Source organism: Electrophorus electricus, chromosome 10, assembly GCF_041902795.1.
Source record: "Electrophorus electricus isolate QZ-2024a chromosome 10, ASM4190279v1, whole genome shotgun sequence".
Lineage (NCBI taxonomy): Eukaryota > Metazoa > Chordata > Actinopteri > Gymnotiformes > Gymnotidae > Electrophorus > Electrophorus electricus.
The window spans coordinates 3,662,320-3,689,007 of NC_137506.1; the positions used below are offsets into that span (position 1 = coordinate 3,662,320).

The 26,688-nt window shown below is 41.9% G+C and overlaps 1 protein-coding gene across 1 annotated transcript; it reads right to left on the reverse strand.

Moving 5' to 3' along the window:
- Positions 1 to 1,692: 1,692 nt before the first annotated feature.
- On the reverse strand, positions 1,693 to 25,770 carry pla2g4f.1 (phospholipase A2, group IVF, tandem duplicate 1). The gene is made up of 20 exons (XM_027024588.3): positions 25,430 to 25,770; positions 20,637 to 20,706; positions 19,619 to 19,755; positions 19,314 to 19,442; positions 18,467 to 18,507; positions 16,704 to 16,746; positions 15,705 to 15,759; positions 15,438 to 15,577; positions 15,034 to 15,132; positions 13,948 to 13,982; positions 13,662 to 13,800; positions 11,910 to 12,046; positions 11,521 to 11,743; positions 9,397 to 9,508; positions 8,830 to 8,967; positions 8,552 to 8,659; positions 7,873 to 8,043; positions 6,061 to 6,230; positions 5,176 to 5,362; positions 1,693 to 3,633 (listed from the first exon to the last, which is right to left on the reverse strand). Exons 1-20 carry the CDS (start codon positions 25,433 to 25,435, stop codon positions 3,431 to 3,433), a joined length of 2,343 nt encoding a protein of 780 aa, XP_026880389.2. The 5' UTR covers positions 25,436 to 25,770; the 3' UTR covers positions 1,693 to 3,430.
- Positions 25,771 to 26,688: the final 918 nt, after the last annotated feature.

Sequence of the window (26,688 nt, forward strand, 5' to 3'; positions counted from 1 at the left end):
GGGTTATCTTGCCCTGCCTGGAGCCTATATGGCAGTCGCTGAACCTGGAGGTTTCTCCATAAAGCTTTTCCATAAACCTGGTTTGCCTGGGTTCTCAGTGCTCAGGCTGGTGGGCACTGCCTAGCAGGCAGAGGTTTCTGCCACCTGCCTGGTAAAGGTCCTCCTGAGATGAGTCAAGAGGCATGATGTAAGTGCAGGGAGGAGTTTAAAAGGAGCGAGGAAACCCCCCCCCCCCCCAAAAAAAGGAGGCCGACATAAAGGCTAAAAAAACCCGAAATATAGGGAAAACAAAGGCAACATAATATAAAAATGACAGTGCAGTGATAACAACAGAGTAAGAATAACGACAGAGACATAGAAGCAACAATAACTGACAGTGGACTATAAAACACTCACACGATACTTGGGTAGTCGAGTACCGTTTTGAAACACACATTGAATAAGTTTGGATTAAGAGAAGTCTTCGGCAGATGGAAGAGATACGACATAGTCACGTCCGAGGGCTGCTCTGTCGAAAGGAGTTAAAACAAGACTTAGCTTCCTTCTTTTTTTAACTATTGCCCTTCAACCTCTGGCAGCAGGGATCAGAGTACAAGCTGGTAGACAGGTAGAGGATGTGGAGCATAAGATGATATTTTCATCAGAAATCCCACTAATTCAGCCCCTTCATGCTTTGTGGTACAGTCTCAGAATTGTTACATTACAAAGTCAGCCGGAGGAAATCTGGACCGATGCCTGTTTCGAGATGATGCCACTTATCGGTAATGCCACCCGTCACAGTTTAAATTCAGATGGAGACCTGTAGGAGTGAAGTATTTGGGAACAAATCTACGGGCTGATATAGAAAATATCCTGCAAATAAATGACACCACTACTTCCAAAACTAAAAACAAATCTGGTAATTAGACTTCCACGATGATGCCGATGACCGTCTCTGGTGAGATGTTCAAAAAATCAAATCAAATCAATATTTATTTATATAGCACTTTTTACAACAGATGTCACAAAGCAGCTTTAAAAATGTCCAAGTCCAAGCCTCCCAGTCTTGTCCCGGTGTTGTGTCAGAGACGTGTGAGAGACCCATCTCGCTAGAGAACGTCCACTAAGGGCAAAGGAGACGTAGTCGGCTGGGGTGGAGGTGTGGTGGGATACAGGAGGGAGCATCAGGGGGTGGTGGGAGTAGCCATGGCAGTTGATGCGGGTAGAGGCTCAGGAACATCATGTAAAAATGTAACTGCATAGATATTTTTTGTGGAATGGGAAAAATTAGACTGAAAACAATGACATGCTCTGAGGGAGAGGGATGATTTAACACTAGCTAATGTAGAATTGTATAGCGTAGTCTTTGAGATAACTAAATAAGCAAAATATTGGTCAGGCTATGATTTACATTTGGGGCGGGTTAAAACCGAACGGTCTCTAGCTGCTGCTTTTAGGCCGATGGAAGGGCTATCACAGAAAATGGCAAACAGAATATTACAGCATTCACAATGGGCGTGGACGAGGATGCATAAAACGTTGACGATATCTCATTGTAATCAAGCTTATTCCTCCATATGGAATAATCCATTCGCTGGTATGGATAAGGAACCTATAAAAGAGATCGGACAGCGGAAATAGGGATGGAAGCCTGACATGACATCATTTCCACTGTGGCCTGGCCTAACAGGGACGTGAATTAATTCACAATACAACTGTGCATAGATTTTATTACACATGACAGACTTTATACAAGGGGTTTAACAATAACCAGTAAATGCCGGAAATGCAAAACACAAATGGGTGCGTTTCACCATGCTATATGGCCTCACTTTTATTTACCTTTTAGAGAAAGTTTCTAAAAATGATAGAGAAACGGACCAGACAGCCTCTTCCAAGCATCATTACACATGCATACATCATTAGCCAATTGATTTTTCTCAAATATTCCAATATTACTATTCCCGTAAAATGCCTGCTTCTAAAGATTACATGCAAAAATCACAGAGGCATTCACAAAAATAAGTGGTTTTACTGCCTGACTAAAATCTGCTAAGCTCCTAATGTAACACTAACAGTTGTGTTATTGCCATCCTATGATACTATGGTAAGACCTGATAAAGAACATAATATGTGCAATAGCTTGAGTTGCCTGGAGCCGTTTTCCTGCGTCACATTCATTTTGAGCGCTGGAAAGTAGGAGCACATTGCGCAGAGTAAATATATATATATAACCAGCAACACGAGAGATAAAGCACCTTTGAGAGACTTTGCAGTTTCGTTTCCTCTATTTAATGCAGTTGCGCACTTTGTCTCCATTTTTCTTTAGGACAAACCAATCAGTGTCTTAATTTCCATTCCCCACCTAAAACAGGTAAATGTATATTTATTGGTTTAGGGTCAGTTGTAAGACCGCCTGCTGATAGATTAAGGATGGGGAGCGGATGATTCCCGTCTTACTTTTGCATCTGATAGGACTGCTTTTTAAAAGTCTACTCATTTTGGAGACTTTTTACTTTCGTTGCATTACATCCTTACTTTTTCCTCCACTGCTCCCTACAGCATGTGTCAATACTCATTACTCTGAAGTGAACAGAACTATATAAAGCATAGTTGCTTAATCTGTTGCAACCGTATACAGGCTGAAACGCATGCACTTCCAAGAAGCTAAGCAGAGAATCAGCTTTGTGTAATCAGATCGTGCATCTATTCTCCCTTTCTGCCGAGGTACACCTACCCCAGATGTCACGATGTTACTGACCCTCATCCAGTCCCATCTGTGGCTACTCCCACCACCCCCGATGTCCCCTGTTGTAGCCCACCACACCTCCACCCCAGCCAACTACTTCTCTTGCTCCTCGATTGGACGTTCCCGTGCGGCATGGGTTTTGGACACGCACACCATCGGGACCAGACTAGGACTTCTAGAAAACTGGACTAGATATTAATTGCTTAATTTCTCATTTTATTATTTATCTCTCAAAACTGTTACTATTGCGGTGACCGTTGTCAGCCAGAAGAGTTGCCCCACTCTGAGTCTCGGTTCCTCTCAAGGCTTCTTCCTCATCCTATAGGGAGTTATTCCTCGCCGCCGTCACCTGCGGCTTGCTCACGGAGGGCTTGGATATGGACATTTACAAAGCTGCTTTGTGACCACATCTGTTATTTTAAAAAAAAGCTGTATAAATACATTTAATTTGACTTTTGATATTCAGTACATTTAAAATGAAGACAAACAGTGCAAATATATGTAATTTAATTCCCCACAGCAGAGAAAGGACAGGACAGTGGTCACAGCAGCAGCAGGCTGAGGACAGATCCTCCTCTTGCTCACAGTTGCAACTGAACTGTAATTTGATTTAAAAAACAATAAGTGGTGTGGCTTTTTCTTGAAATGTAGCTTGCCTCCCGCCACTTGCAGTTAGTCAGATATCTGAAGCATTAGTAATTTTCATTCCTCTCCTCTGTGCAGTGCTCGCTGAAGTGCCTGTATGATGGCGGTTTTGTTGTTGAGGATGTTGTAGGTGGTGAGGTTTGCTAGTCTGCGGAAGTCTTCGGGAGTGTAGGTGAGGTGCTTGGTGACGTACGGAGAAGCTCTTGTGCTCACGTCCACGTCTCCTTCCTTCAACTCCTTCTCTCCCCGTCTCCTCAGTCCTGTAATGTACCAAGGCACTAGGTTCACCGTCTGCACTAGGTTCTGAGCAGACACCGTACACATGGGTCCACCGTCTGCACTAGGTTCTGAGCAGACACCGTACACATGGGTCCACCGTCTGTCTGCACTAGGTTCTGAGCAGACACCGTACACATGGGTCCACCGTCTGCACTAGGTTCTGAACAGCACTAGGTTCTGAGCAGACATCAGCACTAGGTTCTGAGCAGACACCGTACACATGGGTCCACTAGGTTCTGAGCAGACACCGTACACATGGGTCCACTAGGTTCTGAGCAGACACCGTACACATGGGTCCACTAGGTTCTGAGCAGACACCGTACACATGGGTCCACCATCAGCACTAGGTTCTGAGCAGACACCGTACACATGGGTCCACCATCAGCACTAGGTTCTGAGCAGACACCATTCTGTTGTACGAGTTTGACAAGCCAATTACTTGTGTGACCAATTTAGCCATCTTGTAATGACACTCCTTTCTGGATCTTCAGGCAAAGACATTTCTCAGGCATATGTTCAGACCATCAATACTCACGTTGATTTCACAGTTTACCTTCAATAATCACATTGATTTCAGTGAGTTACCAAATGCAACTCATGTGGTTTTCTAATATCTGCTCTGCCACAATGTACCCAGCTTTGCCTCTTGGAGTCAGACATTTTCCATTACCCTTCAGTACTAAATAGGCAGAAGCTAGTCTCAAACCCAGGTCAGCTGAGTGATGATACCAACAGCCTACTGGGCGAGCAACCACGCTCTAACAATGGTGGGCCCGTGTGCCGAACAGTTAGAGATTGAGTCAGGTAAAACAAAAGGAAAAACTAAACACCACGCCGAGCGTGGGAAAAAAGGGAGAACAAAGGACGCCAGGGGAAGAAGTGGCAACTCCGATGCACCAGACTAAAACTTCCCAAACAAAACCAGAAAATGGGGAGGAGCTTGAATGGCTCAGGGAAGCCTCCGGAGAGAGACAGACTCAAGAGGGGACGTGTGAAAACACAGACACCCTCGCAGCACAGACATGAGGTGTGGAACGAGAGCTCACAGACCTCAGTACCTTAAATTACCGGCTAGGCACTTGGCTCAGAACTTTAGCAAAGACCCAGCACTGAATGACTGGGTCACTGGTCTTATATAAGCTCGAGCCCAGCTGTTGGGTGTTAAGCCTGATTAGTAGCGTGGTTGACTTGAGGCCTCCCTCTGGTGGCCGGAAGGGGCCTTGGCCTGGCGCCAACCCTTACAGAAGCATTTTATCGCTATTAAACCTTTTCAGGTAATGTTACCACAGCCAGCCAGATTTCTGTCTACACATTTACACAGTAAAACTGTAGTGGCTCCAGACAACTCTTCAAAACCTCAGATGGATGGAATCAAGGCTAGCATTGCCCCAATCAGATACGCCACGGTTTTTAAAAATAGTACACATTTACTGTGAAGAGGACATGTCTGGTGAATATGCCCAAATCTCCCTGTTTAAATACTTAAACAACAGTTCTCAACTAAAAGAGAAAGAAGTGTTTACCTGGGGCTTTGTACTGTCTGAAGGAGACGTTGACCAGTGGAAAGTGGATCACTATTGGTGCGTGGAGATTCTCCTGGTCCTCAAACACATAAACCTCTCTCTGAGGTTCAGATGCTACCCCGTCAAAGTTTATCCTTGGGAATGGAACACTGTGGTCACTGCAGTACTGCTGAGTCTGTCTGAGGACCTGCCACACACAAAAGGGTTCATTAAAAAGCCTCTCAGTTTGAGGTGAACATTAACTGAAGCTCTTAAACTGAATCTGCATGATTCTATGTATTGCATTGCTGCCACATGATTGGCGGATTTGATTATTACATGAATGGGCAGGTGCACACAGGTGTTCCAGGTAAGGTTACTCTTGGGTGTATATACAACTGGCACAAACAAATGCACAAAAATCAAATTTGATGGGCCTAATTAAAAAGGTGATGTGCCTAATTAAAAAAGTTGATGGACCTCATTAGAAAAGGTGATGGGCCTAATTAAAAAGGTGATGGGCCTAATTAAAAAAGTTGATGGACCTAATTCTTGCAAGGTCTCTGATTCTCTTTCTAATTAGATTAGGTATCTCATTAAAGCTAAGTAGACCAAAAAGACAAAACTTAATTGCAACTTGGATAAATGAAATATTAAGAAAATGTTACAGTGAGTCACTAATTATGCAGTGATGTGTGACCAGTGATTGAGAGCACACAGGTTTCTCAGATGGATGCTTCCTGGTATCTACATGTGTGCCACAGCAAGCATTATCTTCAGTAACATTTAGTCAAAGCGTGTGAAAATGTTCCCAGAGTGCTGACCTGTGTCTGTGTGCAACTTGCGGAGCAAAATGTGTAAAATACGACTGGATGTTCCTTAAATGTCTCTGCAGATCCTGTTTACCTTAAAATGGTCATGCTGCCAAGAGTAGTTGAACGACAGAATGATGTCAGCACGCCTGTGCGCACGGAGGATAGGCGGGAAGCTGGAGTTAATGGCAAACCCGGAATCCACTAAGCATAATGTGGAGTCCACAGGAGTGAGCTTGTTCGGAAATGAGTCCGGATGTTTATCTGCAATCATTGTAGAAGCACTGAAACAAAAACAGTTGCTCGGTGTGCCTCACACACTAATCACCCTCACTACATCTCTCACACGCACCCACCCATCCATGGCAAAGATGATCAGACAAAATGTGTCACACACTACCCACCCCCCCCCCCTCACACACACACACACACACACACACACACACACACACAGTTTAATGTGATTGTAATAAGGCTAATGAGTAATAATTTGTGTAATGAGCAATTCTGAAGTGCTGATGCCATACTTGTCAGAGTGTTAAACAGTATAGCGCAGAGGTTCCCCACACCGCTACTGTAAACCGTTGCAGCGTGATGGACGACTCCAGACTATGCAATGTATCATAGTGGGATGCGAGATCTCATTATGCTAACACTGTTAAGATACATGTGTTCATCACTAGCACTTCTGGGAAGCCAATCATAATAGAAGACATTTCCTCTGTGGGGAACTTCTCATAAACACACATTTCACTTCAGCAAAAAACAAAGAAACCCTTCCAAAAAAGATTGTTCCTTATGTCATCTGATATCCTGAAAAATAATTCTGTTCCCAACAGTTTAACGGTTTTGGAGTAAATGGTCAACCAGCAGCTCTAGTCTTTTCAAAAATAGAAATAACAAGCCTTGAATATTTCAGTCTGGTTCAATTGGTTTAGACTGTAGATTGATTATTTCATTCTGGTTCAATTGGTTTAGACTGTAGATTGATTATTTCAGTCTGGTTTAACTGGTTTAGATTGTAGATTGAATATTTCAGTCTGGTTCAATTGGTTTAGACTGTAGATTGAATATTTCAGTCTGGTTTAACTGGTTTAGACTGTCTGTTTTGGATTGGATTTGAGTGTAGCATTTGACACCATCAACAATGATAATTTAATGGATAAGCTTAAAGACAGAGACCTAAACAGGCTAGTTCTTGCATTCTCTACATCTCACTTTATAGACCACTACCGATTTGTGTGTGTAAATGGGGATGTTAAAGGTATGGATAAAGTGCGGTGTGGTGTTCCACAAGGTTATGTTTCAGCCCCCCAAATCTCCCTTTACATACAGACCTTTGGATATGTAACACACACACACACACACACACACACACACACACACACACACACACACGAAGACTGTGTTAAGGACATAAGCCTGGATGTCCATAAACATTTTCTTCTAAATTCTGATAATAGAAGTTTTGATGGTGGCCTCTAAATCGGCCAAGAATAAGATTTTATCCCTGGACTTCGAGACCTTAAAGGGTTGTATTGTGAAAACTAAAGCTACAGTTGATGGTTTAGGCCTTGGTGTGACCTTTGATACTGATTTAAGTCTGATAAATCTCTAAATCTCATCTAAAACATTCACAAAATAAAACAAGCTATCCTTACATGGTGCCAAGATGCTAACAGAAAGTTTCATAACTTCCATGTTCCTGGCTGACCTCTCTGTACTCTCATATTAGAAACATTTCAGAGTTCCACAACAATTTTATACAAACAGAACCGAGAGAGAGATGACAGCATATAGATGAGCTGCCAAGTTAAAACAGATTACACAAATAACCACAACACCAAAAACAACAACAGCAAATGGAGAATATATAAAGTTCAGCAAATAAATCTGGACTTCTGACCATTCCAGGTAGTGAAGGTAGCGTGCTGGCTGTAGTTGTTGTGTAGGAAGAATCCTCTCAGGAAGTTAAACACCTTGCTGATGACGGGACGCCCGGTCAAGAAGCTGCTCAGTACCGTCACATCTGGGCTGACCCGTCGCGTGTCTAGAGTTGAAGCATGGTCCGGCTCTGCTGCACAGCGGAGGAATTGGGGGAGGGGATGAACAACTTTCGTCCAGCCCGAAAAGGCCATAAAGGATGTAAGGCCAAAGAGACCTACAGGGTTGGCTGGATGTGCCTAGGTGCACCCAGGGTTGCCCAGGTTTGCTTAGGTGTACCTAGGTGGACTCGTGTGCCAGGTGTACCTAGGCTTGCCCAGGTGTACCCAGGCTTGCCCAGGTTTGCTTAGGTGTACCTAGGTGGACTCGTGTGCCAGGTGTGCCTAGGCTTGCCCAGGTGTACCCAGGCTTGCCCAGGTTTGCTTAGGTGTACCTAGGTGGACTCGTGTGCCCAGGTGTGCCTAGGCTTGCCCAGGTGTGCTTAGGTGTACCTAGGTGGACTCGTGTGCCCAGGTGTACCCAGGCTTGCCCAGGTGTGCTTAGGTGTACCCGTGTGCCCAGGTGTACCTAGGCTTGCCCAGGTGTGCTTAGGTGTACCTAGGTGTTCCCAAGTATACTCTGGGTTGCCCGGTTGTGCCTACCAGTGTTGACAACTTGCTGCCCTAGCCAGGGCTTCCAGGACGGCAGTATTCCAGTGACGGAACTCCAAAGCTCAGTCAGGTTGGCAGAAAAAACACTGCTCCAGATGCCTGTATACACACATTGTTTAATATTGGGATTGTAATGTGGCTAATGAGTTATAATGTGTGTAATGAGGGCTTTAAAAATGTATTGCTAGTGCCATGCCTCTCACTTGCACATACACACCTGCATGCCCACACACTCAAGCACACCTACACACACACACACACACACAGACCCAAGAGGAAGGAGATGCGTGTCTCTGGTAGTTTCTTGATCAGGTGACCCAGGAAGTACTCGCTTCCAAAGTTCTCAGCAGGGACAAAAATTCCATATTTGGGGAATCCCACTTCAAATGGGGTAAACTCACACCACTCTGTAACAAGTTGAGGAAAGGAAGTAAAACACAAAAGAAATATATAAACACCTTAATGTGAAATTTCTCCAAACACCGATTCTGTTTTGAGTGATGCATTTTTATTTATCACAGTTGTACACATTGTGAAGTAAACAGTGAGATTATGTAACAGTTCTTCTAGCTAAAAGAGTGGCTGTTTAATAAATACTGGCCAGACTGAACATATAAAGTGTTTAATTGGAAAAAGAAGCATACATACTCCAATTACAAAAACAAACCATTTAACAGCACAATAAGATATTACGCAAGTACTCCAGCATATACTCTACATAAATACTCCAGTATCTGCCCTAGATAGGCTCACAGGAATCCTAATACACCACATCAGACTCCACAAAGTCTGTGAATGTTGATATACAAATTCCAGGTGTTATTTTCAGTCTTTACCAGCCACCATGATGTCATCAGTGTTCTTTATGTTGACCGCTGTGTAAATTGGGAGAGGATTCTGGCCCTCAGAGACTGCCCTCTGCTGGTCCGTCAGTGTACCTGTGTATTTCTGGGGGGGGGGGGGGGGGGGTTTACAAAACCAAAAAACACATCTTCAGGTTTTCTTGATGGGAGTCCAGTTTAGGTAACACTGGGATTAGTTACTTAGTTACATTGACATAGGCCTCTAAAGCAAATCCTTGTTCCAGCATAACTATCAACATTTATTGGATAAGGTTAAAATAGATTTTCAGAACTGGAAAGGTTTGCCATTATCATTAATAGCACAAATGAATGTAGTAAAGATGAGTGTTCTCCCCAAATGCATTTATCTTTTCCAATGCATTTTGTTTTTTCTTATGGGGTGTGAAAAAGCCAAGAATTAAGATTGATTAGATTACTAAAACCAAGAATTGAGCTTGCTAAAATGACTAAACCCAAGAAATAAGATTGCTAAAATTAGTAAACCTACAATTAAACTTGCTAAGCTACAAGCACCAAATCCAAAAGGTGCTCCTATTATTTAGCCACAGAATTCCAAGCAATATGAGATGAAGCACTGGAAAGGTTATACCTTTCCTCTGATCAATAGCCACATTAGTTAAAATAACTAAAAACCCTCATATACTTAACACATTCTATGCCTGGGAACAAATTTATCTACTTGGCCAGAAAGCTACCCTTTTTAAGACAACTGCTCTTTCATAGATTCCTGTTGTGCCTGTTGGTATTAGAAATAGTATTTCAACCTCTTGGGTGGAGAAAGGGATAAAGACCATAGGTGATGTTTATGTAAACAAATCATTTACTTTTTAAGCAGATTCCAGAAACCCTTCACATACCTAACCTAAATGTTTTTCAATATTTACAACTACCGCACTGTGTGAAAAAGAAAAAAAAATTAGTTTCTAGTTTCCAGATGCCCCCAAAAGGGCCAATCTGAGTCTATACTCCAGATAATGTCCTCCCCTATATTTGTGATCTCTTCAATTTAAGACACAGTTATGGAAAATTCCTCCATTTATGATACCACAGCTCTCTGGGAGAAGGATGTAAATTGGAAAGAATGCAAGACAGTGCTGATTTATACAAAACCCAGGCAAGTCCAGTTTACCCTTCTACATCGAATATACCCAACACCACACAGAATATATACATCTGAAGTAATCAATACAAAATGAATCCAGTCACCAGCATTTGGTAGTTAGGTGACATGAGCTTGTTAAGTGTTTCCCAGTTTAAAAACTTTATATTGCTAGTTGGTACAGCTGTCAGGGAATGTATATTAGTGAATTGGAAATCTGAATACACACCTTAAATTATGCACTGGCTAAATTAGCTTGTATCTTACAGCACTCCTGAGAAAATCCTACGTAATGTTAGGAGGAAGACTGAAGTATACAAGACAATTTGGGGGCCTTTTTAGATCTCTCTTACCAAAAATAAAACTAGAATACCTTAAAAGTAATATTTTCCACCTGATTTATTTATGTATCTATGTGATTGTTTGCATTTACATTATTTGCAAAAATACAAAGTATAATATTGGTATAATTGGTATATTGAGACTTTTGAGGTTATGAGTTTTAGAAAAGCAATGATATATGAAAGGTATGTTAAATTTAACTCGCCTGCCTTTTAAAAAAAATATTTATTGTTTATGTATTTTCACCCCCTACTTTTCTTTATTTTAAGAAAAGAGAAAGCAAACATTGCATCACATTGTATATTTGGAATTTACTATATGTATAAATAAAGCAATTTTAAAAAGGTCATTGGCATGCCACAGACATTTGACGCCACGGAACCATGTTAACTTGCGTAAAAGGGAGTACGACGTCACCTTTAAATATACATTATATAAATAAGCGTCATTTGCTCCTAGAAAAAATTAAACCCTTTATACTGTAAAACAAGATTGTAGCATTTACAGTCAATAAAGCAGTTGGGTAATGTGTCTCAATGCTTCGAAACTCTTCACTTTCTCTCTGTCTCTGTCCCTTATTTTTAACGTTATTATTCCCCTTCTCTTGTTATTGTTTCGTGGGTCTTAAAGTGTGTGTACGTTGTACATCAGCAGACCTTGCCGTAGATGAGCTGTTCGATGGCGAGCCCCCACAGGTCTATGAGAGAGACGTCGTGGCCCTCGCTTTCTCTCTGCTCCAGCTCTGAGTGGTAATAACGCAGCTGTTGAGGAAAGAAGAGTCTGGCAGCACTCTTCAACAGCTCATTCTGTACAGACGCCATAGCCTTGTCCATCTCTGTTCTGGACCAGCAGGGGTCCCTGTAGAGAGAAGCCGTGGTCCTGCGGAAGGTTTTGAGTCGTCAGCGAAGAAGGTATGTAACATAAGAAAAAAAGAGTTACACGAAGAAGCACGTGTGTATTTAAACAGTGCTGTTTCACTGAGTGTATTAATACAGAACCACAAACAGGGCAAAATATCTTTGCCTGTAATTCCCTGTGCACCCACCAGGTGGAGCCAGACACAGCGGTGATGTAGCTAACGGTGTCCAGCAGGTCGAGTCTCTGCAGTCCTCTGAGAGAGCCATACATGCACGTCATGGCCCGTGTGCTTCCCCCTGAGCACACCACTGCTACTGTTGGCACCTGACACACAGCACAGAGTGAGCGCGCGCACGCACGCATTCAAAAGTATGCACATACACACAGACACAGGCATGCATTACAGAAGCTGAAGCTTCAGGTGAAAATACGTGAGCTGTAAAGGCATTGTAGACCTAACACAATGTCAGGAAAAATTCGTAGCCTCCGTTCATCTGGTTATTCTCCCTCGGGGCCTTGGGGCACGCGTCTCAGAATAGGTAACACAAAGCCAGAGATGTTGAGGGATTCATGAGGGGTTATGTAAAAAGAAAAATCAATAAAAAGCGGAACTATTTAGAGAGGAGTGTATTCTAAAGAGAAAACAAACAGCATGCTTGGAGACTAAGCAGTATTGATATACTGTATAAGAACAACAGCAATAGAAGACCATGTAATGGAAGATTACAGTGGAACACAAAAAAATAACTCTTATGCAGCTATGATAAGTATTCTATCTGCACAAGAGGTTCCTTTTTTATGTTCCACTGTAATCTTTCCCTAAACAGACAACAGCAAAACTAGAAAACTGGTTTTAACAGGTTTGTTTGAAAAGCTTTTCATGTCAGAATACAATGTGTTCAAAGGACAGATTTGTACAGAAAGAATTCTCCTTGTAGGAAATTCTAACACACACCAGACTCCATCCCTACAGGCATTGTAGATATGACACACCAGGTGACTTACAAAAGTGCTTTGTCATTTACTCATAGACTACATCTTAACCAGTACAGTAGATTAGAGTCCAAGATACCAATGAACTAGAATGTTGCTGAAATACTGGGATTAATGCGGGTGCCTATAAGTGCAAAATGCATAAGTTCCATCTCAGACAACAATCAGTGCAATAAACAATAATTACTAGAGTTTCAGCTAGTCAACATGGGAGCAGGGTCAGTGGTCATTTAAATATTCCCCAAATAGTTGGGTCTTCAGTCTGCGTCTGAAGACTGCAAGGGACTCTGCTGTCCGTACAGAAAGCAGAGGTTCGTTCTAACATCTAGGAGCCATGACAACAGAGAACAGTCTCTTGTCTTCCATGAGGCTTGAAGCATGGTTTTTTCAAGCTGAGCCGTACTTGAGGTTCGAAGTACTCCAGGTATGGATCAGTGACCACTGACATCATGATTGGAGGGGCTGTTCGAGTTTTGGCTTTGTAGGCGAGCATCAAGGTTTTAAATCTGATGCGTGCAGCTACTGGAGTTGTAAATCTAACACTCCAGACAGCTGATGAACTGTAGCACGTCCAGGTACAGTTAGCAAACCTCCATGCTGACCAGGAATTCATTACCAATCTGGAGTCATTTATCAGTTTTGGAACAACAACCAAGAAGCAGCTCTAACAACTACATGGTTTAAAATACATATTGTGCACATTAAGAAAATCAAGCATAGCATTTATCAATGCTCTTTGCTAGTCAGTTGACAAAATAGTTTAAATACTTATTACATACCTACTTAAATACTTATTTATTGTTTTAAAAAGTGATGCTACAACTTTCCACGTCACCTCTCCACTGAAAGTGTGTTAGATTCACTACCTGTAGTGACCCATGCTAACTCTGGTGTTACTGATGTGTTGTTGCTGTAGTTGGTTGTGTGAGGGTGGTTCGTGTACTACCCTGCTGGGATGAGGTGGAGCGTTGAGTTTCAGGACCCGCTGCAATGCCCGAGATGACACTTCTTTCCTCTTGACCAGAAAGGCCTTTTCTGCTGCCGGAATATCAAAATCCAGACGCACCTGCAGCTCCTCTTCGGAGCTACGCACACGCACACGCCAAAATCACTGTGAAACTATCAAAGGGATCAAATATTGTACTTAATATAATGATAATCTGCATAAATGAATGAAGGAGCCAGCCAATCAAGTTTAAACTGTTGCCAGACAAACAAATTAAGTGTGATACCTGTCCACCGTCTTCAAATGCAAATCTACTGTGTTCTGTTGGGTAGAACATTAAACAGTTTAATCACGCAATTCTACATCAAATCTAAGGTGCATGTCTACTGTATTCTGTTGGGTAGAACATTAAACAGTTTAATCACGCAATTCTACAGCAAATCTAAGGTGCATGTCTACTGTATTCTGTTGGGTAGAACATTAAACAGTTTAATCACGCAATTCTACAGCAAATCTAAGGTGCATGTCTACTGTGTTCTGTTGGGTAGAACATTAAACAGTTTAATCACGCAATTCTACAGCAAATCTAAGGTGCATGTCTACTGTGTTCTGTTGGGTAGAACATTAAACAGTTTAATCACGCAATTCTACATCAAATCTAAGGTGCATGTCTACTGTGTTCTGTTGGGTAGAACATTAAACAGTTTAATCACGCAATTCTACATCAAATCTAAGGTGCATGTCTACTGTGTTCTGTTGGGTAGAACATTAAACAGTTTAATCACGCAATTCTACATCAAATCTAAGGTGCATGTCTACTGTATTCTGTTGGGTAGAACATTAAACAGTTTAATCACGCAATTCTACATCAAATCTAAGGTGCATGTCTACTGTGTTCTGTTGGGTAGAACATTAAACAGTTTAATCACGCAATTCTACATCAAATCTAAGGTGCATGTCTACTGTGTTCTGTTGGGTAGAACATTAAACAGTTTAATCACGCAATTCTACAGCAAATCTAAGGTGCATGTCTACTGTATTCTGTTGGGTAGAACATTAAACAGTTTAATCACGCAATTCTACATCAAATCTAAGGTGCATGTCTGTGTTACTTTAAACTCCAACGGCGCTCTTGCATAAAGGTTTTCACTCAGGGTACTCTGCGCGCTCCCGAGGTTGGAAAGCGACACAGAATTAGCACTTCGGCCGGGAAACAGGACGCTGTGCTCTTAATGTTAGCAGACATGCTTGCAGGGGGCTGTGAAGTGTGACATTCGCGCCATTTGTGCGATTGTGTGAAGCTGACGTTTATCCCATTTTTAATCACACATAAATATGAGCGTTCAAGCAACAAAAACACCTGTCCTCTTACTTTGTCCACAGGAAGAGAGACGGTGAGCTCATGACTGGACGAAAACGGGGTTACGGGGGCCAACCTCTGACTGGGAGCTTCCTCGTGTTCCTCCTTATCCTTATCAACAGAAACAAAACAAAGAACAGACAAGCAACATTTACACAGCAAAGACAACGGGCTGGTTTGTAGCTCCTTCTGTGCAACTGCTGCACGAATCCAGAACCCCAAAGTATGTTACAGCAACACCTGTACCATCTAAGTGCTACACTGGCTCTAGCGTACAGAAATGCATCCGTTTTAATGTAAAACCATATCATAAAATCTATGAGTCCAACAACAACTCCAGAAGCTTGCTCAAAGTCATGACTACGTGGAGAAGAATAAACGTATCATCTCTTATGGAAAGTTTTTGTGATACAAACATGTGAGCAGGATGACAGAAGTCCGATCTCGGTTGCCAGGTCTCTGTTGATGTAATAGCGAAGAGTCTGCAAGATGCTGGAACTTTTAGAAATCACCTGCTCTTCTTTATACGCCCCTTTTAATTTTAACACCAGCTCATCTGAAACACACACCCAGACACACATGCAGTAGATTAGCGCTCTTCTTCGTTTGTGCATCAATGTTTTCAAACCGTCATTTGACGGGCCAGAGCTGCTGAACGCACAGGTGGAGTTTTCTCTTCTCACCTGCAGAGGGCAGTAGTGCGTCTAATTTCACCTCCAGAGTAGATAACGGGGCTGTCTACAGGAAACGGAAAACAGTCAGCAGTTAAATTCACATAGAACATGTCAAGAAGGCTAAAAAGGATGAGTCATAAATTCATAGAATAGATGTATTATTAATCTATTTTATTTTTTATACAAATGTATTATAAAAAGTTCCATAAAATATTTCAGTGCACTAAAAAAAAAACTGTCTCACTCCGTGACTAGATATTGTCATTAGTATTAAGGTGTGGGGGACCTAGAGATATTTGTGGTACTAGAGCGATAGATGCTAGGTCTAGATTTAAACCTAGAGATACTTTTGTGGGAGTCCTGTGACCCTAACCCCAACGAATGTGCAGGGCCATCTGTATAAACTACTTTTGAATGCACATTTTTATATGCACACATTCAATATTTCCATTAAAACCTTTGCCTTTACCAAAGACAAATTCCTCGCAAGTGTCACACACCAGACACAAGAAAACTCATTCTAATTCTGATGGCATGTGTGTCCTCCCTGACCAGAGCTGACGTCCACGTGGCTGTTTGTTTACATTTCGTTACTCGTGCTTGTCTGTGGTGGACTGTTGCCACGCCCAGCTCAGGTGGTGTGCGGCTTGCCACGTTGTTCACATCATCGGTGTGTTGTGCCTTTATGTTGTGCTTTATTTAAGCCCTTTCTGTTTTCGTGACCGTTTGTCGGTCGTTGTGTTTTACACTGGCTTCATTTCTTCCCGTTCGTGCACTTTTGTTCAGTTTCCATCTTTGTTCATTCCATCAAACGCTTCCGTTGGGGACTCGCCTTCGCTTTTCCCTCATTTGGTTCTGCATGTTCTTCGCTCGTGAGAGTATGAAAATAAACCATCTGAAATTCCCTTCAAACCTCATTAACGGGAATTTCCACTGTTTAAAGGGAAATGTTAATTCTTTAGTTAAAGTTTAAGTTAATATTATGGTCAATGATAAACAAGCCTTTACCACTAAAACACCATTGGAGTGGTACTGTCCAGGTGGTTCAGAACTGTAACACAAACAAAGACAAAAAAATAAATAAATCTGCTGAGTACATTTACAGCATTTAGCTTTTAGCACTGGAACTCAAAAATGTACTCAGTTATCTATTCATAGAACATATCCTAGCCAGTACAATAGTTTAGCTTACAAGATAGCACTGAAGTAAGATACTGTTAGATACAGGATTCAAAGCTGTTACCAAGAAAGAACTGCAAAATTAACAAAAGTGCAATATCAAATAACAATAAGCGTCAATACCTGGGAAGAAGAAACATAGTAGTGCAATTCAGGAAGTTAGAAGACTAAGATATTACAATAAGGGAAGGATTAGAGGTCATTTAAAAATAGAGGAGTCTTCAGTCTGCGTTTGAAGACACCAAAGGGACTCTTGTTCAGACAGCCAGTGGAAGAACAGAGAAATGTCCTGATGTTTATCTTCCATGAGACTTCAAGGATGGTGTTTCAAACCCGGCCGTAACGGAAGTTCGAAGTACTCGAAGTATGAGTCGGGGCTGTTGTGTAGGAAGGGACTGGCCTCCCAAGAGAGAAATTGTCGCAACCTGCATGAATGGGTCAGGATTGAAGCGAGAATGATAACTGGTCATCCGAAGTTACACCAAGGCTATTCAGGGAAGGAAAAGAATCTGAGTTCATGGTGAAGATTGGGAGTTTGAAGCCAGACTGAATGGGATCTTGGAGCTAGAAATGATTATAGACAAATGATTATAGAATGTTCAAGAATGTTCAAGAGGAGTGACACTGGTCTGTAGTTGCAAGTGTCAGAGCTATCAACAGAGGCCTTCTTTAGGACAGGCACCACCCTGGCAGCCTTGAACACAGTACGAGTTAGCACATATCTGTGATGTATCATGGACCACATTATGTAGAGCCTAGAACAATGGGATGCAAAATGTCCCTTTGAGTGAACATCTTCCAGAGCTAATGCTAACAGGGGCAGCGTTTCGCAAGCACACACCACGTCCTCAGCTCAGGGTGTAACAGAGGCGACTTTGTGACTAGGAGTGGGGAGAACCTCGGTGAACTTTGGTTTGGAGTTCTGGGAGCCTGTATACATAGGAGAAGCAAAGCTCTACTACCACACAATGGAGACATAGAGGAGGATGGGGAGAGTTATTATTTATACTGTCAATAACAGACAATGGTTCCTCAGATTCTGCTCATAAACACACTTTCACATATTCACCGCTTTGCTTATTGTGTACTTATTTTTTTATATTTCCACCTTAGTCTAATGTCTTAGTTCTCTTGAATACGTGTAAATATGTCTGTACACTTGTCTGGTCTGTCTGGTTGTTACACACCAAATTACTTGTATGTCTAACACACTTGGTGAAATAAAGTCATAATCACTCCTGATTCTGAGAGATTCTAGACAGAAGAAAAATGAGGGGAATTTTGGGAGTGTAAACAGGGAGGAGGAACTGTGGAGGAAGGGTGGAGTTTCTGGCATGTGCTTTTCTCAAAATTCAGTTACGCCACATCTCAATTTCAAAAAGAGCCAATAAACCTAAACAAACAGTGACACTTAATTCCGTAAAAACATGACCTCCAAAACTGCAGTTTGACATTGACCAGCTCAGCTGAGCACAAATTGACATTTTGAAAATTCAGTGAATTAACATTAGAATGTTTAAGAAACTTAGTTTTAAACTTCACTAGATTGAATAATGTGCAACATATTTTTGATACAAGAACCTGTCACTTACCTCTCTGTGATCTCAAATTCCACCCATAGCTCATCCTTTGTCTGTAAAGAACCAGCACAGCCCATTAAAATCATATACGTGTGTGTGTGTGTGTGTGTGTGTGTGTATCTGTTTGTATTACTGAACAAAGTAAGTGCTACTGAACACAGCATTACTGCATATTAAGTGTATAAACACACTAAGGAATACAGAACACTATATAATTATTACTGAACACAGTATGTGTTACTGAGAGCAGTAAATATTACTGATTACTGAACATAGTATTACTGAACACTAGAAGAAGATCTAGACCGGATGGTATATATGCCCTTTATATGTAATACACATATTTGAAAGAATTACTGAACATAAATATTATAGAACAGTAACCATTACTGAACACAATGCAATTATTACTGAATGCAATGTGTACTGCTGAACACTCTACACCTGTGAGCCCCTAAGTGCAAAGCCAGGCCCCTCACAGGCACCCAGGCCCATTAATGCACAGGCCCACTACTGCAAAGTCAATGTTAGCTTTATTTGTTTATTTGGGAGTTTGGTTTTGTACTTTCCTCAAAATAATATGAAAAATGATTTTAATATGTGATGCAATGATTCTACAGATTTAATAATGCAAAGTGAATTTTAAGCGATTTTACCTAAACACTGAACACTAACCAAACTGCATGAACCTCTGTGGGAGACCTTCTTATGAAGGGCAGGATGTAATTTCACCATTTTCCACTGAGTGATAAGTCCACTGTCTTCCTCTGTCCAACATAAACATTTTGCCTGCTAGAAAAATCTGTGGTCCTTTGTGGTTCTCGCTTTCCTAGACCCAAAAAACTTTGGAGCTACTCACTTTCTCGTTGGTGAAGAAGACTTTGGTCTCCTTCTGTCCTGGTTTGAGACTGGCAATGTCAAACAGGATAGTGGTGCAGAGGTCATCTTGTATCAGGTCTTTGTCATATACATTAATTTCCAGAATGTTCTAGAGGACAGGGCAATAGTCTACAGTTTGACTGACAGATACGCTTTAAAAAAAAAATTGTTGTCAATGTATGTTTGATAAAAGTTGCTGGACATGTTACTATATTCACAACATTTAGAAATGAGTATATTTAAACAGAGAGGGGGTCAGACCAAGTTGCCATGGTGCTTGCTCACCTTGACCTGACTGTGCACACGGAAGTGGAAGGTCTCATTCCACTCAGGTGTGCTGCTGTTGGGAATACAGGTGGTGCGCAGGGTACACGCAGAGGCCGTAGGCAGGTGCAAGGTGACGTAGAGGTCAGACTCTGACACTGTGTAAAAGAACAAGAGAGGATGAGAAATGGGGAGAAGGAGAAACAGAGGAACTTTGAGGAACAAATGTAATATTAAACCAAGTTTTGCCATTAAATCACTACAGGTGAGTCACTGAATCATAGTTTTACCATTCTGATACAGGTGAATTACTGAATCACAAGCTTTGGTGTTACCTGTCATTACTAAGAATATTATATACTGCCATGTTTTATTTACTGCACTAATGTCATTACAGTAGTTCTATGTGCACCCTATCTGCAGTAAAATTTTGCTGTCCTGTTTGAGTTATGCAACCATATTCTCTTCTTATGAAGTGTATTTTACTGTGTTTTTATATTTAAATGTGTCTTTGAATCTTTGATCTGTTGTGAAAAATTAATTAAAGGTAACAGTCCTTCTCACTGCACCTTTAAATGTAGTAGTCTTTCTAACTGCACCTTTAATTAAATGCAACAGTCCTTCCCACTGCAACTTCAAATGTATAGATCCTCAGTGCACCTTAAAATGCAACAGTCTTTCTAAGTGCACCTTTAATTAAATGTAACAGTCCTTCTCACTGCACCTTTAAATGTAGTAGTCTTTCTAACTGCACCTTTAATTAAATGCAACAGTCCTTCTCACTGCAACTTCAAATGTATAGGTCCTCAGTGCACCTTAAAATGCAACAGTCTTTCTAAGTGCACCTTTAATTAAATGTAACAATCCTCCTCACTGCACCTTTCTTATGCCTTAGGATGAGGCAACATGAAGGTCTTGATGAACCTTTAACAAGTCAGTATAAAGAAACATTTGTTGTATTCCATATGATTTTAAGTAAACACATGCCTATTTTGTGTATGCGTTTGTGTGTGTGTGTGTGTGTGTGTGATAGACATACAGATGTCATGTGAATGGTGGAACTTCCCCTTCAGAACTTTGACAGAAAGCTTCCAGTGTGACATCAGCTCCTTACGGAAAAAGCAAACCATGTAATACACAGTCAGACATACTTGGGTTTAAGACCGGTATAATATGGGTAAAAGACCTAGCGGTACCAAGTGTACAAATTAAACATTGCCCCTTTAACACACTTTAGTACTTTTGAGTACTACCAGCTTTGAATATTTGCACTTTGCTTGGTTGTTTACACTTTTGGAGACCATCATAATTCATCATAATTACAACAAAATGAAAAAATGTGAAACAACCTGATATTTTGGTGAGCTCACAAATCTTGCATATTTCATATGTCAGTCATGTCTAGAGTGGTAGATCCAGATGAAACCTGTCGCACTAAACATACATGTAAAAGGTGTCAGCGTGGCTGGTTATGGCCTTGGTTGCTGGGGAGGTGTGACAGAGACCGTCACTTAGGAAGGTTAAATGGGTGCTCTGGCTGCTATGTCAGACAGCTGCCTCTTTGATTCGGTAATCAGAGCTCACATTTACTTCCTGTCAGACCCAGGTTTGAGTCCTGGGTAGGGCGTCTACCTTCAGCCTTCATTACAAGAGGCCAGTATGAATTTATGGGTTACAGCAGTGAACGCTACAGTCTGGAGCGGGAGCCCGGATGACAGATCAGAAGCGGGATATCATCATCATCATCATCATCATCATCATCATCATATCCATTCATCAAGCTCAGTACCAGAGCTACTGGTGCATCATGGCTTAGCATACTACCAAGGTCAAGTGAAATACCTGAAGACTTGCTGGAAGATGTGAATGCGGCACTATGAATGATCACTACTGAGATCACAATCAGCTGATATACTTGAGATGCTTGGTTACAAGATGAATATAGCAGAATTGTCCATACCTCAGGCCTTGGAGACTGCCAAGAAAACTGCCAAGATTAAGAGCTCTTGCAGCCAAAGGCGCACAACAGAAGTAGAACCCAAAAGAATATACAGGATGTTCTCCCACAAGCCATCGAAAGCGTACTCTCGATGGCAGGGTACCAGCATTAGAACAGACCCACCAAAGCTGGAAACTGAACAATGCTAGAAAAAAAAAAATATTTGGGAGAAGGAGGCATCACACAAACAACAATGCTCACTGGTTGATGAACCTGAGAGCAGATCACAGCAACCTCCCTGAACAGAATCCAGTACCCAACACGCTAACAGACGTCCTTGAAAGGGTCTCAAGGATGAAGAGCTGGACAGCTCCAGGCCCTGGCATAATCCACGCCTGCTGGTTCAAGAAGCTAACTGCATTCCTTGAGCACCTGGCAGGACAAATGAACCAGCTGCTAATGAATGGAACCCACCCTGAATGGTTAACCGAAGGCCGGACAGTCCCGATCCTGAAGGACCCCCAGAAAGTGTCCATTCCATCCACCTACTGGCCTATAACCTGCCTCTGCAAAACATGGAAGCTCCTGTAAGGTGTCACTGCAGCTAAAATGAGTAGGCACATGGCTCAATACATTAACACCGGTGGAGCCAAGGACCTGATGGATAAATCTACTGGTGTATAAAACAGTCCCTCAAGACTAAAACCAGACAGACCAACCTGTGCACCACTTGGATTGACTACAAGAATGTCTATGATTCCCTAGAGGCCAAATTCAGACCAACAGCATGGGTCACAATCAAGTATGGGATTTACAAATGAGATGACCTTTCTCTGCTGCTGTTCTGCATAGGCCTGAAGCCCCTCAGTAACATCATCAAACTGCATGCCAGAAGTGAATGAGACATTGACTCACTAAACACCAGGATATATAGTAACAGAATATCATTCGGACTGGACAAGTGTGGTCGGATGGTTACCAGGAGAGGAAAGGTAGTCAAAACTGAGGGAATTGTACTACCAGAAGGTGACAGCAGCTGTTGAAGGCAGCTACAAGTACCTTGGAATCCCACAGGCAAATGGGAGTCATGAAGATGGGAATGAAGAGGCTCAGGAACCATCAAGGAAAAATAAACCCCTGCACAGTATGTACCACCAGAAAATAATGGAAGTAGCTGATATGCAGAAATCCTACCAATGGCTGGAAAAGGCATGAATGAAACAAGCACAAAGGCACTTATGGTGGCACAGGAAAAAACTCTGAATAAAAGAACAATAATGGCTGGGCTCTACCACACCAGGCAGGACCCCAGATGCAGGCTGTGCAATGTTGCCTCTGAGACAATCCAGCACATAAAAGCAGGATGCAAGATGCTAGCAGGAAGAACATATGTGGAACGCGAGGACCAAGGAACATGAGAAGCTTGAAGAATACCAAGGGCTGAGAGAAGAGCTGGTAAAAATGTGGAAAATGAAGGCAACAGCGGTTCCTGTGATAACTGGTGCACTAGGGACTGTGATCCCCGCAATGGCTCCAGCAGATCCCAAGAACAACATCTACGATCTCCATCCTGAAGAGTGCAGTCCTGAGAACAGCTATATTCTATGCAAGGCCATCAAGCTCCCAGACCTCTGTTAGAGTACCCGAGTATGAATGAAGAGAGCCTGATATATATATATATATATATATAAATAAATCCTCACACACACACACACACACACACACACACACACACACACAGCCTGGCCAAAATATCTCACTAATATTTCATTGGACAGCCTTTAGCTTTGATTACGGCACACATTCGCTGTGGCATTGTTTCCACAAACTTCTGCAATGTTACATTTATTTCTGTCCAGAGTTGCATTCATTTTTCCCCCCCAAGATCTTGTATTGATGATGGGAGATTTGGACCACTGCACAAAGTCTTCTCCAGCACATCCCAAAGATTCTCAATGGGGTTCAGGTCTGGATTCTGTGGTGGCCAATCCATGTGTGAAAATGATGTCTCATGCTCCCTGAACCACTCTTTCACAATTTGAGCCCGATGAATCCTGGCATTGTCATCTTGGAATATGCCCGTGCCATCAGGGAAGAAAAAATCCATTGATGGAATAACCTGGTCGTTCAATATATTCAGGTAGTCCGCTGACCTCATTCTTTGGGCAGATAACGTTGCTGAACCTAGACCTGACCAACTACAGCAACCTCAGATCATAGCACTGCCCCTACAGGCTTGTACGGTAGGCCATCGGCATGATGGGTGCATCGCTTCAGCCGCCTCTCTTCTTACCCTGATGTGCCCTTCACACAGGGTAAATCTGGACTCATCAGACCACAGGACCTTCTGCCATTGCTCCAGAGTCTAATCTTTATGCTCCCCAGCAAACTGAAACTGTTTCTGCCAGTTAGCCTCACTGACAAGTGGTTTTCTTAAGGCTACACAGCTGTTTAGTCCCAATCCTTTGAGTTCCCTTCACACTGTGTGTGTGTGGAAATGCTCTCACTTTTACTAAACATATCCCTGAGTTCTACTGTTTTTCTACAATTTGATTTCACCACACGTTTAAGTGATTGCTGATCATGATCATTTTTTTCCAGCCACATTCCTTCCTCGAAGATGTTATTTCCCCAGTCCTTCCACTTTTTAATAATATGTTGGACAGTTCTTAACTCGTTTTTAATAGTTTCCGCAATCTCTTTAGACATTTTCTCTGCTTGATGCATGCCAATAATTTGACCCTTCTGAAACAGATTAACACCTTTTCCACGACCAAAGGCTGTGTCTTTCCACATGGTTGTTTAACAAATGAGAAGCTGCTCACCACATCAGTTAGGGTTCAATAACTTGTTGCCATCTGAAACATAATCACCCATGCAGTAATTATCCAATGGGAGGCTCTTACCTATTTGCTTAGTTAAATCCAGGTGGTGACCTTTTTTTTTGGCCAGGCAGTGTATATATGCGCCTCAGTGTCTTGTATATATATATACACACACTACAATGACAATAAAGTAAATCTAATCACATTGTTAAATTATTCAACATTATTATTATACATAATAAAATTAATAGTTTGCCAAACGCTTGTCATTTTAAATGTACGTCGTGAACTTTAGTGATAACCTCCATTATATTTTATTCGCTGTAGAAATTCAGAGTGCAACCTTTAACAATTTGCAGATACACGCCAACAGGTGAATACGGGGCGTGGGGACACCCTCCCAGCTTTTGCTCAAGTGAAGGGTTTGCATCTCTCTCCCGACACCGCGCCAGAGGGTCTCGCCAGGCTAAAACGACACGCACCTGCAGCTTCGGCTGCATGACAGCGTGGGAGTCCACGGCGCGTGCACTGCCGTCAGCCAGAACCGGAAACGCCGCAGTTCTTTATCCCGCGCCAAACCCGGCCTCGCCCACACTGTTTACCAGATTTGAACTTTGTGCATTTATGTATAGCTAAAATGCTCGGCTTATTGAATTATTTGCCTTTAGTTACAGTGCGTTCTTAGAAGTCAGTAGCCTAAGTTTCCTATTAATGCATTTATTTAAAAAAGTAATAATAATAATTCTACACCTGGTGCCAGTCGTGACAAAATGAGAGGAATCAGGAACCCCGACGTTCCCCTCGTCTCCTCCACGTGTGTTCAACACTTTTTCTTTGCTCAGCTGTGGCTTCAGGAGTTGCTCACATATCAGGCTTTTGTATTAAGACCGCAGAAATAACACTTAACACCGAATCGGTAACAATTAGCTACGCAAACTGCGGTCGGCTACGGATTAGACTACGAAAGCACGTTTACAACCCTTTAGCCTCTCTTAGCAGCATTGGGGAGTAGATATACCGTCAGACGCGTTGTCAACAGTCCCTAAATGGAAAATAAATAAATGTTACCTTCATAATGAAATGTCTGCGGCGCAGGTATCACAAGTGCTTGGCCGAGAATAAGCGTTCGGGGAACTTTGCGAATCGCGACCGGCAAAGCTGCGACGCTGACTGTATGACACGGAGCTAATCTCGTCCTCGGTACGTTCCTGGCAGCAGCAATCCTGTGGCTGGGAAGTGATAACAGGACCTGCAGTCTATACCAAGTAGGAGTCGGTGTGGTGTGGGATAACCGCTGACCCACTGTCGGCTATAACCGAGTCAGCACAGACGTGCCTGTAACGCAGCTGGCTGAACAGAACGATGAGACCAAAACTTAAAAAATAAAAGACGAGAAGAATGCAGAATTACAGTCGAGCCCAGATGGCATCAGCAAACCTAAAACGAAACACTTTTGTGCACTGACTAATGGCATGAGAGAAAAACATTTTTTTTAATAGTCTAGTAGTTTCATCCTGAAAAGAATTTTCCCTTATCTGCAGTGACCTGTAAGGAAGTTCTGTTCCACTGGCGGGCGACTATAAGGACACTGTTCTTGAGAGTTGGTCTTGGAATTGTTCTGAGATGATGGGGTTTATATTTATTTGTGTGAAATACCCTGTCTGGTCAGAGAGGTGGATCTGATGACAATTTGACTGAAGGATTAGTTTTTTGTTTTAGTAGAAAACTCCTCTTTAAATGTTCCTTATTTGCCTTTTTGTCTTCTAGTACTTTGAAGAGTAATTACACCACTAAGAATATTTAAAAAATGCTGTATGTAGACCAGAATGCACCCACACCTTGATCTACGCCATTAAGTTTACAGAAGTCAATTTCCTTAACAGAAGAGAACTACATTAGCCATCAATCTGCTGTAAGTTTCTCCCCGTACACAGGAAGTGGAGAATCCCAGTCAAGTTCCAGTTCCTTTTGAAATTAAGATTGTTGCAAGTAACTAAGTAAACTAAATATTGTGATTGAACCAAATCAGGCACTTTAAAGAAGATTGTATTTGCACTTATAGTGGTCTCATTTAGTAAATGCTCTTCAGTTATGCTGCATTTTATAGCACTACTGTAGCTCTCATTCTATGTCTCAGCACTAACACATGGTTTATTCAGTCTTGGTTAAGGATATTTTTGGACTTTAACCTAGCTAACAATAATTTAAGACAACTAAAGCACTTTTGTAAGTCACTCTGAATAAGAGTGCTAAATTCCATAAATATAAATTGTGTAGTGTGAACTGGGCTACTCACAAAGTTTTGCTCATTAGTTAAGTCACAACAT